The sequence below is a fragment of the Tyto alba genome, unplaced genomic scaffold (assembly GCF_018691265.1).
Source record: "Tyto alba isolate M040663 unplaced genomic scaffold, T.alba_DEE_v4.0 Super-Scaffold_10, whole genome shotgun sequence".
NCBI classification, from domain to species: domain Eukaryota; kingdom Metazoa; phylum Chordata; class Aves; order Strigiformes; family Tytonidae; genus Tyto; species Tyto alba.
The window spans coordinates 10,504,575-10,524,750 of record NW_024881262.1 but is presented as its reverse complement, the minus strand read 5'-3'; the positions used below and the strand labels follow the sequence as shown (position 1 = coordinate 10,524,750).

The window sequence follows — 20,176 nt, the reverse complement described above, 5'->3', positions numbered from 1 at the left end:
AATACAAGCAATGAGTCCCAGGCTACCTTGTAGTTATAAAAAGTATTCACAGATCTCTAGTATTCCAAATGCTTTTAAGTTTTTAATGATATCTTGGACCTTCCCTTACAGCAAGACAAACCTTGTGAAAATTGAGTATGACAGTTCATATGTTCATTGTAAACAGCAATGTAATTGCTGATATATGTTAAACATTTTGGGAAAGAGTATTTCAAGTGTGTAGATAAAATTAAATGTGTGGAGTAGTCTGCCAAAGGTAACAGTTAAACACCCAAAATAACCCACCAGACATTTGCAAAACAATTAGTGTAAGAACCATGAGAAAAACCTTGCAGCTTGAGTGCCCTACAAAACCTGGGGCAGGGCGTCGTTCCCATTACAGACGACAAGGCTGGTACCTGTCCAACTCTGGCAAAATGGATCCCCTTGTTTGTGGTTCAGCTGTAGACAGGGATATCCCGCTTGGATCTGAATTTTCAAAGAGCAGAAGAAACAGAAGTTGGGGGATCCTGGAGCCAGCGGAATCCATATGTTCCTCTATGCATGTTATGATTTCTATGTGACCCTCCAGTACCCATTTCTCTCCTGGAGTCAAATATACTTATGCTGCAAAGGTTGGAAAACTGGGACCCTCTTTTTTAACCTGGTTTCCCATTCCTTTGTTCCAAATCTGTTCGACTGGCAAAAAGAGCCTGTGCAGACAAACAGCTTGTTCTTCCTTTTTTTCCCCTCCCGTCTCTCGCTAAGCACATCCCTTGCTGTGTGGTGTGGAAAGGAGGCAGGGGCTAGGATGGCTTTTCCCACCATACATGCCTGCACAGATGCAGACTTTTATAGCACACAGAATTTTAAAACGTGCCCCTTACTCCTGAGGGTTCCGTATCTGAGGATAAAAAAAGAATGGTTAGTGCTCAGTGCTTCGTTAGTTATTAAGCAGGAATGTAACTGGTTTTGTATTTCTTTTGTCCAAAGGTACAGCAGGAAGTCATCGAGTATATATGAAAACAAATCTGAGACCTCAAACGTGGAAGCATCTAACAATAAAAACAGGAATTCCAGTCCCAGTGCCAGACAAAAGAGAGGTAGGAGTTCTGAGACACAGCTTTTTGCTTCCAAAGGGTAATATTTTTATTTTTGCACACTCATTTCTGGAGTTTGTTGAGGATATTTTAAATGTACATTGTTTAAACCCAACATCAAAAAAAGCAATGCTACAAAGTTGACTGACTGTACCGTGAAACTTCCTGAACACCAAAAAGCATTACCAGTTCAGGTTTTTTAAAGTCTGAGTTTTGATGCATTACAGTGCTCTTTATACAATTCGTGTTTTTTGAAAAATAGAGTTGGGAGGGGCAATAGTATGTGTATTTTAATCATCTATATTCTGGATAAGTTGGTTTCTAGTCATATTTAATTTTGTCTGTGGACTTTGCTAACTAATTTCCTTGCTTTATATCAGAGATTTTTTTGCCTCCTCTGTGTATAGGTCCCCCTCTAGTGTACAGTAAATAAATGCACATGCGGTCACAGAGAGTTCCTCCATTATTTGAGGGCATAAGTACAATAGATATATTCTATACAGTGTAGGTTAAAATGAACGCTAAAAAGAAATTGGATCTCATCTGTCAGTAGCAGGGACAGAAAATCTTTCAACAGGAGTTTCTCTTTTTAGGTAGTATTTTGAAATGTTAGAGCAAAGACCTTTCTAATAATATAAAAAAGAAAATTGTAAGGTCTTAGAAGATTAATGTCCAAATCAGGCTTAAGGTAGCAGCAGGACCCTTTATAAATAGAGATGGTAACAAAAAAAAAAAAACCCAAAAAAAAACAAAAAACAAAAACGTGGAATGTTTTTTTATTTTTTAAAATATGCTATTCACCAAAAGATTTTTTCACTGCAATAAGCTTTCATTCTGGGGAGAAAGTTACGGTTTCCCCATTTAAAAATCCAATGTTAAAAACCCGCTTCAGTAAAAATTTATTTTTAAAAAATACGAACTTTTTTTTTTTTTTATATTAAAAAAAGTTGAAAAGCAGTCTTTATTTTGAAATCCATACACCTCCTTTTTTAAAAATGCCTAGGAACATTACCGCTGGTTTTTAACGGGCCCAGCTTCCACCCGAGTGCGGGGACTGGGCTGTCCCTGGATGCGGGGGTTCCCCCCCCCCCCGGCTCTCGCTGCCGGGGCCGCTCCCGGGCGCTGAGCAGGGCGGGGGCCGCCCCGGCCCCCCCGGGCTGCCCAACCCGCCGCGCCGGGCGCCAGGGCAGAGCTGCCCGGCTCCGGGGGTCCCGCCGCGACCTCGGGCCCCGGCGGCAGCTCCGGCGGGGCCGGCCCCGCCTGAAACCCGGGCGGCCAGGGCCGGGGGCTGGGGCCCGGCCCGGCGGCCGTGCGCGGCCAAACCCGCCTCCTTTGTGCCACCGACTGACCGTAACGCTCCCAGTATCTATGTAGTTAACGTGAACGCAGAGTATTTTAAAACACTGCTTTCTTCCTGTGGTACAGAGGGGGAGAGCGCTAGTGGCAAGCTATTTCAGTTTCCTTATTATGGACAAGTGCCTGCGATTGAGTTATCTACACAGAAACCGGTGTGTTGTGTGGACCCGATTGGTAGATTCACCAACTTGAAGCTATATGGGAGCCAAGTCCTGCAGGAACCTCTGGAGACCACTGGTCTGACTGTCCTGCTCCGAGCAGGGTCAGCTGGAGCAGGTTGCTCAGGGCCTTGTCCAGCTGGGTTCTGAATAGCTCCAAGGATGACAACTCCTCAACCGCCTTGGGATGCCGTCCCACACTTTAACTGCCTTCACAGTAAAAAAGATTTTTCATATTTTAAAATGGAATTTCCTGTATTTCAATTTGTGCCTATTGCCTCTCTCATCCTGTCACTGGGCTCCATCTTCTTTACTTGATAAGATGCCCTTGAGGTTTTTCTTCTCCAGGCTGAACAATCCCAGCTCTCTCAGCCTCTCCTCATGTCAGCTACTGCAATCTCGTAATCATCTTCATGGCCTTTCCATGGATCCACTCGAGCATGTCCATGTTTCTCTGGTACTGGGCAGCCCAGGACAGGACCCAGCACTCCAGGTGTGTCTCACTTGTGCTGAGCAGAGGGGAAGCATCACCTCCCTGGACCTGCTGGCAAGGCTCTGCCTCATGGAGCCCAGGATGCTGTTGGCCGCCTTTGCCACAAGTACACATTGCAGGCTTATGCTGCCCATCAGGACCTCATCCTTATTATGTTTGGAAATGGTTTCCAGGGTTATTTGGTATACCTACAGAATGAAGGAAAAGGTTTGAAATAACTCAGGTGGAGACAACATGTCTTTAGAGACCAGTGTCTAATGATTGGCTTGTGCTGAGAAGCTGTGAGGATTTGTGAAATCCTAAGGGGTCCCTTCAGTCGCATAGCTGAAGAACTAACATATAAACCCACCCTCTACACACATGCACTGTTGTACTTGCCACATGACTCTGTGGTAATGAAATACTATGCATTTTCTTGCTCTATGCAAACAAAAAGTAAATATATTTTATATACCAGTTTCTGAATTCTTTATAAGCGACAGTATCTTTCCAACGATTGCCTTGCAGTGGGAGCAGCCATGACAGGGAATGGCTCTTAGGCCAGCACAGGCAGACTGAAAGCCAAATGCTTCCCAGTGCAACTGTGGGCAGCCCCACAGCTGAAACTGCCACGCGGTAGCTGTTCCTCATCCGAGGCACCTGCCTGGCCCAGAGCCAGCATCGGGCCACTGGGTAGAAGGAGCTGGACCACACTGACATAATACTTCTGTATTGTTAAAACGTGTTCATCTCGCACCCACCTATGCATGCAGGCACCGCGGATCCTGGGTTCTCTTGGCTGCAAATCAGGAAGTGATGGGATGCGCTTTCCTTTGGAAGCACAGTTTGTCTGTTTGTTGCTTGTCTGTCAGTGTGGATTCACTGTCTCTTCATGTTCCCTTTGTACTTCTGGTCTTTGTTTGTTCCTCTAATGATTTTCACTTGGCAGTGTATGAAATAAAGAGGAGGAAGAAGTTATTTGTTAAATCCTAAGTCATGGAACCAGGCAGCCAACACATGGCTTTTCTCCTGCTCCTTTGCCATAAACTTGTGTGTTACCTGCCCACACAAAGAAAGGGGCAGATGCAGAATTTGGCAGGAATGCATGGATCTGGGGGTTTGATCTAGGGCCACCTGTTTCCTGCAATGTGAGTAACTGAGTATCTTTCAAACCCAGAGTCTCAGGACCTAGATCCATCTGTGACTTATCTCTATAAAGGCTGCTGTCAGGCAGCATGGCTGGCTTATTCATGTAGGAGCTTGGCACGTAAGCTTTGCTGGCATGGCACTCCTTACATCCCAGCAAGCCATGAGATCAAATGCATGACTATATGCCAGCTTCAGAGGCTGTTAGAAAGTCTTCATCAGGTAAGGCTGAGAGCATATCAGCCACAGGGCTGATGATGGCAGTCTCTTCAGTGCTATTGCTGGATAGCAGGAGCGGGACTGCTTGCAACACTTGCTGTCTGTACCTGTCCCACACTGCAAAGCTGCTTCTCCTATTTTTCTCTACGACCTCGCTGTTCCAACCACAATGGTGTGGTTTCATAGTAAAAGGCAATAGATCCTTTTTGATGAGCTTGCTGCTAAACTGTATTTTCCTTTGATGAGAGCTACATCTCTTCACCCGTTTTTCTTTGGTTTTGTTCTGTTTTTGTTGTTCTCCATTAAAACTCAGTGAGCCAAACTCAACCCAGGGGTTCTGTTTGGCTCATCTGATTTAACCAGCTTGACCTCATGTCACCTTTCTAATTGATTAGCTCTTGCTCAAGCTTGAACCAAATCAAAATTTATTTATTTATTTATTTTCAGTTGTCATCCAGTGCTAACCTTTCCTTTCCCATAAGCCGAACAGCTGACCCTTCCTTCCTTATTTCTCTTCCCTCTCCCTCTCTCTCCTAGTTGATGCTTCCACAAGCCTTAACCTTGAGCGCACAGCGCTTGCTAGAAAGCGATTCACATTGCAAGGTCTTTCCAACCGCAGAGCTCCACCCAAAGGTAAAATCACCCCATGCAGCATTTGGTCTCTGGCCATCTGTCTCCTGCACTCCCACAATGGTTCTCTCCATCCCATAGTGCCATCCATCACTATCTCCTCCAATGCTGCCGCATCTCACCAAAATGCTCCAGTCTGATGCACACATTTGGCTCCTCTTCTCAAAGAAGCTGTTACCAAAAATTGCTCCCATGGCTGTGTTGGCAAGGCAACGTTTGAGTTGACTGGTTGGGTCTTTTACTCGTGCACAGTGCAAATAGTTATTTCCAGTTTCTCTCCCGGGCTAAAGTGTGAACTTGTTTTAAACCACTTCTTTCAGAAATTTACTGGCCTGAAGGGAAGAGTATCATCTCTGTATTGTGCTACGTGAGGTTTTCACGTGTTAAACTGTTCATTGATTGGACCTCTTTGTTTTTTCAAATGTTGCTCAGCCATGGCCTAGTGGTTACACTGGGGAACTAGAATTCAGCAGATCTGGGGTTTATTGCCATTTCTATTTAATTATGTTATATGACACTTTAAAATGGTGTGTTCTGAGTCTTTCTACATAGATGTTTAGAAGAAAATATCCATGAGTAGAGAGCATTGCATGTGATGGCTGTCCAAGGAAGAGACTTTAGTGGAAATAAATAAATGTGAATAGAAATTAAATTGAATAACTATTTACAATCACTTTCTGAAAAGAAAATGTAATTACTGTTTTTATTGGTATTATCTGGCTTTTCTCCTGTTCTGATAAATGATATTTCTTCTGTGAGACAAAGGGTTAGTGTGCAGTGATGGAAAAGGGTGGGCATCAAAGGAGGAAGAAGCAAGATGAAAGAATAAAAAGAGAATTACAGAAGCATTAGATTAGAATGTTACAAAGTAGGTGAGAATACATGAAGAGACAGTACAGCCATAAGATTCTGGCTGTAAGGTTAAGGCTGCACTTGGTAGTAAGATCCATGATGGACAAATCAGTTCAATGTTGTGAGTACAAAAAAGGGAGTGGTTTTCAGATCCTGTGACTTAGGGAAATCAATTACAAAATACTGATTTCGGAAATGCAGGATAATGCTGTAATTCGGTCGAGTTTGGATCTGCAATTTTGGCTTGGGCCTCTCTTGCTCTTTTATCTGAATTTTTCTTGTCATGTGAAATGTCTTGCATTGTATTCAGTCTTCCAGGCAGCAAAGCGCAATTCAGAAGAGTTCATACTCCCTAAAGTGTAGGTACTCTCAGCTCAAAGACTTGCTGGGTCTGGTTACTTGAGATTCCTGTGAAACACCTCCATTACACAATGTCCCATTTCACTTTGTTGTGCTGTTCTGTTGCTAATCTGGTCCTGGCCTAGAGGAAATCCGCTGGCAAATGGGCTGGATGATCTTCAGAGAGTGGTCATTTCTGCAGGCAGTGGCAAAGCAAAGCTGTGTTAGTGCTGTACAGGCTGGCTGTTAAGGCAGATTGGAAGCTGTGAGAAGGTAACAGGGAAGTTACTGCAGTAAGCTTGTCCTGCCCTTGACCCCTTTGTCTAAGGATTCATCACCGGCTGTAGCAGGAGATGGCATTCTGAGCTGAGCACACTTTGGTTCAGACCCACTGTGCCTGTTCACAACCATAAAAGGGAAGGTTTAAACAAGAAAATAACAAGACTAACTAGAAGGAAAACAAGATTGCTTGATGGATATCAACTGGCAGTGGAGCATGGATGCTCAAAGCACTGCTGAACTGTCTGCCCAGGCTGGATATGAGGGGATAAAAAACATTGTATATAGTGTTTTGGCCAAAGAAATGCTGATGTCTGGAGGAGAAACTTTACCATCCTGCACTCCATCAGTGAGAGACCCCCAAGGCAAGAACAGGCACAAGGTGTATGAATGCCCACACTCTGTAGTAGCACTCTGTGTCTTCCCCACCCTTGGGTGACCATTAGCTGTCCTGGTTGGCAGAGCCAAGGTCATATTCCTTGGGGTTGGCACAGGGTCTCCAAGAGCCGCATGATATGGTATAAATGTAGCTCAACACCATAATTATAAAGTGAAATTTTCTTTGTATTTTAACTAAGGGCAGTTACAGCAGCCTAAATGTGGAGTCGTTCCATTGTAATTACCACTGAGAGCAGAGTTTAACCTCTCCTTTTTCTTCAGCCTTTTTAGGGGATGTGAATAAGGATTTATTTGAATATATGTGCTTTTATAAATAAATTTATAATGATAAGGAAGTGCACTGGCAGATACAAAATTTACAGTCTTTTTACAGTAGCCAATGTACAGTTAAAATTGCACTGAGATTTTAAGGAGCTAATATGGTTTCTTGATGTTTTAGCACAATAAAACATTATAGGAATTGCAGTTCAACCAGTCACCCTAATTTCTGCTCCACTGGAAACATACAGTGAATGTGATATTTACTAGGCAGAAATATGGAAAAAACAAAGTAAAGAGGAATGTTGTGTGACTGAACATTAAAATAAGGAAATGTGAAGAAGATGAGGAACGGGAAAGAGGATTTTAAGATCCCTGGAAAGGAAATCTTCACAGTAGTATAGTTCTGTAGTTCTGCACAGGATATTTAAGCCTGAAATAGAAAATCACATGAAACTTATTTTACTCCAGTGCTGTATGTCAGTTAGCCATGGGGGGGTGGGGGGCGGGGAAGAGGGAGAGACAAGAAGATAAATATGATAAGAGAAAGGAGACAATTGGAGTAGAAAAGTCCCTCTGAATCACAGGTACCATCTAGGAACATCTGGGCTAAGATTCAGCAAAGCATATAAGCATGTGCTACAGAAAGTTTTATATGAAATAACTCTTCACCTATCCCAGAAAATTTTTCAGTGAAAATGGAAACAGCTATTTAATTTTTACCTAAATATTTCTTTGATATTTTTAAAAATCAAAACATGAAAATCACAAATAGTTTTTGACAAATCTGAAAACCTTCAAAAGAATATTTAAAGTCATTTCTAATAACATTTTCAACTGAGGCTGTGTCCTGGTAGAGTTAAGTGTTCAAGTATCTTACTGAAACTGAGATATAAAGCATATGAATAGCTTTATTTATGCCTCAATGGAAATACTCACTTGAGTAATGCAGCACACGTGCGTAGACTGTTTTCATCAGAAGAGATTAAAAAGTTAATCCTGAAATATTTGTAAGCAAGGAACTTTTTCTCACAAGTGGTGCTGCTGTAGTTAGTAGGTGCAAGAAGTGTACTAATGTGCCCATAGATGTGTAGACAAAATCTCTTAAGAGCTGTGTAATGACCTCAACATGATCTGAAACATCCTGTGCTCTCTGAAGCTAGCTGACAGTCCATTTATACCTCTGATCTGTTTATGAAATATTTTGAGTAAAAAATGATGCTCACATCTCATAGTGAAATCTGGGAAATTTATATCTTTATTCCTGAGCAGACTTTGAGAAAAGGCAGGATCCTAATTGGAGTAAACAAAAAACCCCTCTATTGCCTTCACTTTCTCCAAGCTGATTTGCACTGGTAAGGATGGAGGCTCAGAGAATGTTTTCAGGCATTTCACATTGTTAACTTCTAGAAATGACAAATGTGAACTTCAAACCATTCATGTTTGTTTTTCAGTGTATTTCAGGTCAGTCATCACAGAACAAGCAGTTCAGTGTCTAAAATAATCCAAACCTCATCTGTAGACCACCCCCCCTTTTCTAACCATCCTGCTCATCTCTGTGTTTTGTAGCTGTACTTAGACACTAGTTGGTTGTTAAAATACTAATTGGCATAAATCTCCTGTCTGAAGTATTAAAATTGGTGCAAATAGAATTGCTTTGAATATATGTTAATATAAACTCTTTTCTGCGCTTTTCAGTTTGTTGAGGGTATTTTTCCTGGCTGCTTTAGAGGAGCAACCTACCTTTCATTTAGCCTTTTCCAGCTGCTGCTTTGCTTTGGACATCGTTTACCCTCAGTGCTTATTAACCTCTAATCCTGTCCTGCATTGCATCTGTCTGTTCTCCCAGATCCAGAACCTAAGGAAAGAGAAGTTACCCGTCGCTTTTCCTTAGCCTCCTCCATCAGCACCACAGTTAATGCTTCTGCTATGACCAAAGGTACCGTCATGCTGCTTGCTTAGCTACCCTTCTCCCTTCTTGCTGACTGATAAATTTGCTGCCAAATACTGTTCACAGATTGAGTAAATCAGCCTCAATGTTTATAAATGCACGGTGTTCCAGTAGCAGAAGAGTCAGGACCAGTATGACACCGGGAGGGAGGCAGGCTGAGACACTCTGTATATCAAAATGTGCTGTCAGCATATACAGTGACTCTTCTCAGTTTCTCCATAATAGGCTTCAAAGAACGGTGCTGGTTTCCATGGAAACTGCATTAATTTTGGCTGATGTGGGGTTAGGTTTCCAACTTCTCCCTGGTTTCAATTAACCGAAATTCAATAGAAATTATTTCTCCGTTTCCTTAAAGCTGTGTAGGATTTTTGCTTTCAAGGAGAGAATCTCCTTATTGCGTTGCAGGCATCAGCTGGTAAGAAAGCCTGAAATCAAGCCAAAAATGGAGTAGCAATAGATGCCAGTTTTAAGCATACTTAGCATAATCAGAGTTATGATTAGAAATTATGTTTGCAAGAAAATTTTCAGACATGTGTAAGGGTGCTAGGTGCCCAGAATGCACTGAACTCTATGCAGTTTGTGTGGGAACTGATCAAAGTTCTATTTCTGAGCTGTAATTATTTTGAGCAAAAGCACTTTTACAAAATTTACTAGAAGTTACTGCACTAGTGCCTACATTTAAACTCAGAAGCAACCCATGCATTTGGACAAGCTGGTTGTGCTGAAAATTAGTAGGATTGTAGGCACCTATGCCTACATGTCAGAGTCACCTTTGAGAACAGAACATAGTCTCACATTGAATTCTGTATATACGGTCTTTCAGCAATTCCTGGAATGAAGTGGAGGAACTGATTTGCAAGTTTAAGGTTTTCAGAGCAATTCATAAACCAAAATAGAAAGAAAAATGTCTGAATTTGATTGTATAAAAATCTTTGCTATATATTTGTCAGGAAGAAGGTTGCACAGTAATTAATGTGTTCTAAATAGTTGTGAAGGCTATGAACCGTACCCTTGACTATGCCATGAGCTGTCGGGAAGTGAAAGCATGGCGGGGTTTATTGGCAGAGGAAGGGTGTGGCATTATCACTACCTACAAATGTTTCTTTGCCAGCCTCTTTAGACCATAACACTAAAACATCACCACATGAAAATGATGGGCATAGCACAGAAGAAGAGGTTCTTATATCTTTCTGACCTTGGCAACAGCTACAGAAACACATGATCAGTTACTGAGTTGTGGGAAGACTGAATTATTTCCTAATATTTATTTCTGAAGCTGGAGAACAGAAAGAAACACATGTGTACAAAGAGAATGGGCAACCAAGGGTTGTTCTTTAGTGTGGTTTAGCAAAGAGAGCATGTGTGAATTGCAGTGAAATTCAAACTTTTCTACAGTTTCACATAAAAAAATCCTATCCTAGGATCGTATCCACCACAAGACTGCTGGCAGTTTCTTGGAATACTGAAAAAAATATTTTTGTAATGATTTTAAAAGTTAGAAAACAAAATCAGTGCCTTTCAATTCCATGTTTTATTTACAGCATCTGCTTAAGAAAATATTTCAGATGATAAAAGAACTGAAGCCTGAGTCTTGTCTCGGCATCAGCCAAATGCAGGTCTAGCCAGGGTGTTTGGACCATCTCGTTCAAGGCTGCCGCGTGCTGCTGTGAGCCAATCCTCAGTGCCAACAGTTCAGCTCCATCACATCACCAGCCCTCCCCATGTGGAGTCAGGACACAGAAGCACTGTACGTGGACCTGTGATGGATGGCCTCCACTTCTATGGGGCATAACTGGTGGCTTTTGCGGGGTCTTCCCTGCCAGCCTCATGGATAGGAAGTGGAGACTGTGAGTCCGCCTGCGTCAGTGCCATCTCCTGGACAAGAGTAAGAGAAAACATCTGTGAAACCTGACTGGAAGCAGATGCATTTACTATGTCTTAGTGTCTTTTGCAAGAAGGGGTCTGTTTCCTATCCACATCAGAGAAGTGTTTATCTTCACCACCTGGAATTTAGGGGTTGGTCATTTTTCTGGATTAAATAGAAAGTATTAGGCAGGTAGTGTTTCCAGGTAATGGGAAAGCAAGTTTCTCCTTTAACAATGTTTACAGCCTTGTGACTCTGCAAACTTCACACAGGTCCCCTTGTTCCTGCAGTTAAAGTCAAGAGACATGAAATAAAGAGTGACCCAACTCCCCTGGGGTTTGAAGGTATGACTATTTCCATCCTGCATGAAAACCTGTTCAACAATCTTTTGATATTATTTACTGAATTCACATCCCATCACTGCTGGCAGACAACACTGGAGTCCAGGAAGGGTTTGGTGTCACTTTATCTGTTTGACTGTGATAATCACAGCTTGTCGCCCCCTTGCCTGTCCCCTGCACTCATGTTATATTTACCAACTTTCACCAAGGGATGGGCCTAAATTAAAACCCCAGTTTTCTGCCTGTTTTGTGAAGTAATGTTCTGGACTGTCATCTGGATCTGGATTTTCTGCCTGGCTTCCACCTCACTCCGCAGAGTGCAGCAGCAGGGAGCCAAGGGGCTACTTTCCACCTTCACCTGCAGTCTGGCCGCTTGCATCCCTCTTCCCTTGTTAGTGTCTATACCTAATAAGAGGAGCAGGAGCCATGTGCATGATGACTACAGATGAGGGTAGACTGTGCTTTAATATCCATTTAAGGTGCAGTGTTTCATTTCAGCCAAGCAGAATTTCCACCTATTTATTGCAGCATATTCATCAATTACTGTTAATAAACAGTACCAAAGAGTTAAACTGGGAAGTTATTCCTCAGCCACTGGAAGATCACCAGCTTCCATTGTCAGCCTTCTCCTTTACACGAGCATTTACCAGAGCGTGTTGTCTTGTGGGGCACAAGCAATCGGGTACCTCTGCTGCAGTACAGGGAGGAAAGAGATGTAGGCTGAGGAATCCTTTCTTAGGATTGTGTTGCTTTGCACAAAACCTTGGTAGAAAGGACAGGAGGCCAAGTCAGTGATGGAATCAGTGACATATCAGAGCTATCTCCTATGTTACTCACAGCAAAAGATGAGACTGGAACAGGCAGGTTGGACGAAACAATTCGAAGACAGCAGAGCAAATGGTAGTTTTGATGTTTGCAGGATATTTCCTCTTGCCAGTGACCCCTGGCACTATGTTTGGATTCATTCTGGCACCCAACACCAGAGTTTCCCAAACTGGTGTTAATAACTCACTTTCCTCACTGACATATACTTCTGATCTCAGCATACCATGTGGCTGCAGAGGTAAGGGATATTTTGAGGTGCAAGTACTACATGTAGGATAGAGCTGAGTTGATCCTCACTGGTTAAAAACATGGTCCTACTGCACAATGTCCCCACCACACTGAGTTTCTTTAAGTAGGAAAAAATGAACATTTTCATCCTTTTACCAGAAGATATTGCTGCTATTGCCAGGGCTTTCACAGAGTTAATAATGCAAAGGATTTGATGTACTTAGATAAAAAGTTCCCCCACAAAATTGCATGGCATTCATCAAGAGTTAAATAATTAATTTGTGGCTGGGAAGAAGAGCCTCTCTGGTTGCTTTTCACTGCTGTATGGATGGGCATTAAAACCATATACCATCACCTACAGAATGATTTGAAATGCTACAATGAAAATACATTAAAAATGTGTAAGGAAGCTGTGGTGAAATAGAACACTGCACTGCTCACCCATCAATCATTTTCCTTAATTGACATCAACATTTCTGTTTGATTCATTTGGCTGTTCTCTGTCCTCCTCAGACTTACAGTTTTTCTGTGGAATGCTGCTGTCTTTTCAGTCATTTGTTCTGGTCATGTGTCTCCTCTTTTATAACTGTTAGACCCCAGTTCACCTGTTTGTTAAAGAGACTACCAGTTGCAGAAGTGATAGAGGAATTCACTTTGTACTGGTTGTCTGGTCACTATTTCACCCTGAAGACACAAATTGTACTTCTCGTCACAGATGCTTTTGAGAACACCATATTGGCCCAGACTAAATGTAATACCGGTTCCACCACGAGACCTGTACCTAGATCTGCTTCACAGACAGGTAAACAAAATTAAAACATTTCTCATCTCAATTTGAGAGTGTAATATAAATTTATGATAATATTTACTCTCTTCTGCTTAGAGATTTGTTTCTTTTAATGAACACTATTTCCCATGAAAGCAATGAAAGAACAAGACTGGATCAGTAGCAGGTATAGAAACACTGTCCTAAATTCTGGGGTTTTTATCAGCACAGCTGAAAAGAATTCTTTTAAAGGATGTCAGAGAGCTCAGAATTTGATCTGTGTTATTTTATAGCTTGAATTAGGTATGTAAAACTTAGGCTATTTCTTGATCTCTGAAATTAGAATAGCAAATTGTCCAGAAGAGGAAGGCTGATGCATGTATTTGTAAAGAATTGTTGCTGTTTAGGTTTCTGCCTTGGATGCTTTCTACAAATGACAGTTCCAAAAGATTACAGAAACTTTGTCTAAGGGGGAAGGGTAATAGCTTTTTCTTTTGATGTTTGTAGCCCAACCTGTGAATTTGAGCTAAAATTGCTGTAGCAGTTTGCAGCTAATTAGCATCAATATATTCTTGTACATTTAGACAGTTGCTTGTATTTTGCTGGTGTGATTCAACTGATACAGAATATAGGGTCCAGTTCTATATGCTGCATGGTCTGTAACTGAGGTTGTCTCTCCTGTCTCAGAACTCTGTTGGTACAGACTTTGGCAGGGAACTCACAACCCAGCACATGAATGCTGCTTCAGAGACTGGTTTAGACCTTGAAAAGTACAGATGAGCTAACCAAACCTGGAGGGTTATAACTGGGGATGCTTCTCTGGTGGCAGAAGGTCACTGTCTCTCTTGTAGCTGAATTGCAGCGGTCAGGGCAGACACAGGGGCTGTGTAACAGGAGGGAGGGGGGGCTGCAGAGCTGCATGACCACATGTTGCACCAACCAGTGCCTGTAGCAGGGAGGATGTGCATGGGGAGGGATTAATTAAATCGATTAATAAACCTGTTTCTCCCGGATCAGATTGCTTTTCTGTTTACTGCCTGAACTGCCTGGCTTGGGTTTTGTATTGTCTCAGGCCAGGTTTTGCTGTGGGTTGCGAGTGCTGTGTTATGCATAATCCCACTGTGTGAGCATCTGTTTCCATGCCTTGTTGTCAGTGCACTGCTTTGCCTTGTTGAGGGCAATAGCCCACAGGCTGTAAAGAACTTGATTCAGCATCTGCTCAGCCCAAGTCCCTGTGAATCAGCTAATGCACAGCAGGCACACTAAGTAGGAAGGCACATGGTGATTTGACTGACTCCATTCAGCTTGTATCTATCAGGGCTGCAGAATCCCTTGGCAGACGTAAGGTCCATTTCCTCCTAGCTGGGCTGTAGTCATCCCCGTCAGAAAAGGGACAGGCATCAGGTGTGAAGAAAAGTGTAGATCATAATTGCCATCTGTAACAGAAGAGGCTGAGTTACTGTTCCATCATGGGAGCCTCAGGCAGGCAGGTCTTATAAGGCTCAGCCTGAATTTCCCTCAGGATACATCTTCTGGGCATGCCTTTGTAGGTAAAGAGACTGGCTGTTGTGCTTGGGCTGGAAATCTCTCATTAAGTCCCTTCTGCTGGGCTGGGGTGTTTTTGGGTGCAAATCATGTACTAAGACTGCTAACAGCAGGACTGTTACTGAGATATCTACCTACCACCAAGGTCTGGTTGTCTTTGTGCCTTGTTGTTTACTCTGTCCCTTTCCTGCACTTCCAGCCTGCTCCAGGGTATAGTTTTGTAAGTTGCTCAGGTGGTAATATCACCTTGGGGTGAGATGGAGGTAAGAAGTCAGCCAAAATTCAATGGCTTCGGACTTCAATTTATAGATAAAAATGTGGAGGTAGCTGTAAACTGAATGAGCATGGTCTTCTGAAAATCACGTCAGCAAAAGTTATCATTTGCTACAGTCCTCACCCCGCAGAAATATTCCTGGTCCTTGCTTTTCGTACCTCCTGAACTGAAGAGATTTAGCAATGCTAAACACTCAAGGCATTGATGGGCACGGCCACTGTGGCCACACGGTCTGTCCTCCCACAAATAACAGCAAGTGGTACAGAATTTTAGGGACAGAATAATGGCTGCAACATAGTTTTTATGGCAAAATCAGGGAACAAGTGGTAAAAAGGTACAAGCAATTCAGTAAATGGAGTAGTGGGAAGTGAACCTGTGACATTTATTTTTAAAAGACTCAATCTGAAAGAGGCTAATGACTGAGAGCTAACTGGTTTTGGTTCATCTCCTTTGAAAAGGTTGGCCCAGCAGGCAAATGCCATCTCTAGACACATTTGAAGATTTTGAAGCCATCCCCTCCAGCACAGATGAACTCTCCAACTCTTCTGACTTGGAGGAAGAGACCAACCCTAACAATGTAATTCCTTTTTCAAATTATGCTGCCCTTTCCCAGTGGAACCTCCTCTTCTCTAAAGATCATGATTTAACCTGCAAATTTTGGGTTCATACCAGCCTTAAATTCATGGATGTGTGAGTACAGAAGATGGGAATTTGATCTGGGATATTGGGAGATTATTCCAAGACTGTTTTGTTTATCGGGATCAGGACCATAAAAAGTCATCCTTACTTGTAAACTGTTGCTTTACCTGTTACAAAAGTGAGGGAACGCTCTAAGCCTTTAAAAAAGTAATTTCAGACTTTTCCAGATCACTTAATCGGGTGTCAGAAACCCAATTTCTATATCAGAATAATGTTTGGCTGGTTAGTACTAAAGCCTGAATTCACAGCACAGTTCTGTCCTAAGTTGAAATAATATTTAACCTGGGCATGATAAAAGGAATGAAAAGTGACACAATTCCCTACAGAAGAAATCTCTACCAGCTTGAAATGCCTAATTCAGTATTTAACTAAATTCTCTCTCTCTTGCACAGTGTTCTTTCATCCATAGTGATTGTATTTCTGAAGCACTGTTTCATTCATTCTAGGGGAACAATCTTTTTCGGGTAGAAGGCAGTTTTGACAGCTGTTTCTCAGATTCTCTTACACTCGAGGATGGAGATTTAGTGCGGTTTGTGCAGGAAGGAGAGAACGGTCAATGGTAAGTACAGCAGACGGACAGAGTTTGACAGGTAGAACAGCTATCATCTCCCAGAAAAGATGGAAAACATTCAGAAGAATGTCAAAGCCTCTTCAAAATCAATCCAAATCCACTCACCCCATTGGCCACAATGTGAAAGAGAACTGAACATACAAGCAGCTTTGGTTAATTCCGCCTGGTTGGCTTTCATCCCAAATGCTTGTGACATGAGGCTTAAGAGGGCAGAAGTTTGCATAAAGGAAACGGAGGGGAATATTTGGACTTTTGACACCTTCTAGCCAGCAGGACAACTGTCCAAGGCAGCACTCTCCCATAGGATACATCAGTAAAATCTCCATGCCTTCCACCGAGCTGCATCAGTGAACCAGAGAGCATTTTTATACCCAAAGGCTTAGATATAAGACATGATTAACAAAGTGGAATGAATCTGACCCCCTTGATCTCACATACGTTTTGGTGTATTTATTCTCTCTTGCTGACAAGTAAGTGTAAGGAATAGACTTGTCTGGACATCTGAATTCTCCTTCTGTGGGTAATTTGGAGGAAAAAGATCTCACCTCCTTGAAGTGCCCCTGCAGTCAGACCCTTTACTCAGAACTGACATGCAGCTGAGATGGGAGCAAGTCTCATAGGGGAATGTAGGAAGTGAACTAAACCCATCCACCCCTGATGCTATTTACAGCAGGGGGGGCTGGACAATATGAAAGATTCATTTTCTTCAGCTCTGAATTTGGCCTAGGGTCTCAAACACAGGCCAAGGCCGCTGCTTCTGCGTCACACTGTCTGCTTGCAAATGAGCTCGATCTGGGATCCTGGGTCACCATCTGAGACTGCTGGAACTTAGTCACCAGCTACCTGTATGACTGCCCAGGGTCCTCTGTCTTCTTCCTTAGTTTAGGAAATAGCTGCCCAACATGCACCTCTGAGAAACAGAACCCAGGGAAAGGGAATGTAGGGAAATTCACTGACTGTTCTCTGAATTTCAGGTTAGTGAAGAAACTAGTCTCTGAGAAAAGCGACTGGGTTCCTTCCAGTATACTGCAGCCAGCAGAGGGGGACAGTAACAACATAATAAAGAATAGCAATGCAGGTAATAGAGTAAATGTGTTACTGGCATTTAATATTTTTTTTCATACTAAAAGAAGGATGTGATAAACAGTGCACTTTCTGTATTACAGTACTCGGCCTGAGTGTATGTCCGTGCTGCAGTCTCTGGTGACGCCGCTGAGCTAGCCTGAAACTTGGTGCGGTGGATGTCAGAGCTAGTAAAGCACAGCAGCTCACCTTGGCGTGGTTTAATTGTTTTGCCCTTCTTGGGCAGAACTTGAATCTCCCACCAAATGCCTGTGGCTACTAGTATCCAGGCTGGGTACTTTACAGCTAGCCCAAGTGTGTCATATGGCAGAATGTGCTGTAATTGCAGGATAGCTTTCATCCTGACACAGGTAGGGTTTGGATTCAGATCAGCGTCAGGGCTGTGGTTCTGGTCTAGGTTTGAAAACATTACAATCTCATGAACCATTACTGCTCTCATCATATTTCACTGCTGACTCCAAAGGCTGGAGAAAGGGCTGCTCCAGTGAGATTTCAGCCAAATCAGCACAAGAAGTCATCCTTTCTTCAGCTTTGGTTCTGACCTAACACCCAAACAGGTTGCACTGGAAAAGCTGAATCTCAGCAACTCTGCAGATCAAAGGTTTACAATTTTAGATTAATTTTTTCCCATCCTTAAAATGTGTCCTGCATTCCTTCAGGTAACAGAAGAAAGCAAAATCTGGCACAGCCATTCCCTGGGGACCTGCGACAGAGAGCTATCAGCATTTTACTCTGAGTTATTTGTTTCTTTTGATTTTTTTTTTTTTTTTTGGTCAGTTTGTTAGTGGAGAAAAACCTCTCTTAAAGTTAACCAAGATTCTTTGCTGTGGTTTAAAGGGAGTTTGGTAATTGCTGCTCCTTCACTTCCACAGCAGGTCAGTTCTGTCTTCACCCTCAGTGCCTGATTATGGCTCTCATTTCTTTGGCATGTCTAATGCTTCAAAAGAAAAATAAAGCCAGACACATATTACAGTTAGTTACTTGCCAAATGAGCCTCCCTTGCCTTTAGTGAAGGAATTAGGAGAACAGTAGAATTGCGATTATTTATTTTTTATTTTATTTCAGGCTTTTAACAATGAACCTCAAGATTGTAGATGGGAAATCCTTTAGACGTGTTGTAGTGACAATGCCATGTCCTCCTTTTCAGACATGTACAACGATTCCTGCAGTATGGCCTCAGTAGAGTCAGACACCAAGGAGAGTGAGGTGGCCAAAAGCTTCCCAGCAGAACAGAGGGCTGGCAGCTGAACAGCAGGACCAGTCTTCCTCAGGACCTCATCCATCTTTGCTTATTTTGGGTGGACACTGGATCAAAGTTGCCTTTCTCACAAGCTCTGAGGTTCATAATTCACTAAAACTTTCAGCACGAACAGATGAGAACTGTGCTGTCCACCTGGCAAGCTGCGAAAAACAAACTTGAAAGGAGCATTAAACATCCAGAAAGCATCAAACCCCACCTTCAGTATTAGAGGAGAAAAATGCTTCTCGCATTGATTATCAAACTGTTTCAGAAGATGTGGCCTAAATTAGGTCAACAGCAGAGCTGAAGAGTTACTATGCACGCACCTTTTGGCAACTTTGCTTGAACACCGAGTTACTGCAGAGGGACACATGCATGGTTACGAGTTCTGGCTCTACCATGGGGTCACCTGGAGGTTTTTCCATTTGCTTCCTCTGGCTGTGCCTTCCCCATCCTCCTTAATTCCAGCGGATACATCACAAATGTGCCCTTTTTGCTGATGGTCAACACTAAAAGCATCCCATTTTAGGTGGCTGTGGAAGGGAAACTTCTGACTTAGACCATCAGAGAGGCTTCGTGCAGCAATGACGTGACTGCTTTTGCAATGGCACAGTCAGCAACCTGCTGCATACAGCATTCTGTTGGAATGAGGCAGATGGCAACTCCTGGCTATGAGGTGGAGGTGCAGGGCTTAGCAGGGAAGCAAAGACACGTGACAGCTACTGTGACAAAGAACATTTTGAACTCTTTTTACAATATAAGTCATTCCTCTGCCCCCTCTGCAGTCTGTGGTTGCTGGATCACAATCCTTTACATTTGGTGCCGAGTATACAATTGAATGCCATTTAATGTCATATGTTTGAGTAGACTGCATGCTTTCTTTGTGTGCTGGGCTATGGAGTAGACACATTTCATCCCCCCTTTGAAATATACTTAACCATTGCAAATAGGCAGTGAGCATTAGATGCTCCAATGAGTGGATAAACTGTTGTTGTTAAATACTTCTTTCCAGGACATTTGATTAAAGGACTGTACCAAATCTCTGCCACATAAGGATGTAATGTATAATATAAAGTGATTACAGATGTTATTATCCCTATACAAGCCATTAGCTCATTTAGAGCAGTTGTTAAGGCATGAAGGCATTTTGATGGTAATTGGGTCCCACAAAAGCTGCTAATACTTTAGTAGATACATATTGACTAAGGGTTGCAAACAGGCAGTGATCAGCCTGGTAAAAATGGCCCTAGAAGCTCAAGGTTGAGTGACTGGCTTTCACTATTAGGGATTTTTTGTTTAACCCCAAGACTAGTGGTGCTCTATGTAAATAAGAAAGGGGACGAAAGCACTAAAAATGGAGATGAAGCAGAACCAAGCCCCACTCTTCAGTAATTGAGCCTCTGAGAAAATAGTAGGTGTCTATCATTTCTGCTATCATTTTTACAGGGACCCAAATGTTTTTCTTTGTGTCTCAGTGAAGGCTGCCATTGCAAATATCTTAGTGTGTGAGTCAGGGTAGATGTGAAGCAGGTAGACAGTCCCATTCAAGAAAAAGCCCTGAGGTAGGTGAAGGCTTATTCAGATTTTGTTTGCTTGTGAAGG

At 42.6% G+C, this 20,176-nt stretch overlaps 1 protein-coding gene across 9 annotated transcripts in view; it reads left to right on the top strand.

The window, feature by feature from the left end:
• Window positions 1-19,622, top strand: part of MCF2L2 (MCF.2 cell line derived transforming sequence-like 2) — a 178,229-nt gene extending 158,607 nt beyond the window's left edge. For 3 of the 9 annotated variants that reach the window (XM_042799216.1, XM_042799211.1, XM_042799206.1), the window contains exons 26-34: window positions 973-1,082; window positions 4,968-5,063; window positions 9,037-9,126; window positions 11,275-11,346; window positions 13,112-13,198; window positions 15,440-15,558; window positions 16,127-16,239; window positions 17,226-17,329; window positions 18,482-19,622. In XM_042799216.1, coding sequence (XP_042655150.1) covers window positions 973-1,082; window positions 4,968-5,063; window positions 9,037-9,126; window positions 11,275-11,346; window positions 13,112-13,198; window positions 15,440-15,558; window positions 16,127-16,239; window positions 17,226-17,329; window positions 18,482-18,582 — 892 coding nt within the window. In that variant the 3' untranslated portion in view covers window positions 18,583-19,622. The remainder of the gene's footprint in view (window positions 1-972; window positions 1,083-4,967; window positions 5,064-9,036; window positions 9,127-11,274; window positions 11,347-13,111; window positions 13,199-15,439; window positions 15,559-16,126; window positions 16,240-17,225; window positions 17,330-18,481) is intronic. The other 6 variants (XM_042799219.1, XM_042799235.1, XM_042799223.1 and 3 more) reach the window with 6 other exon arrangements.
• The last annotated feature ends 554 nt before the right edge of the window (window positions 19,623-20,176 follow it).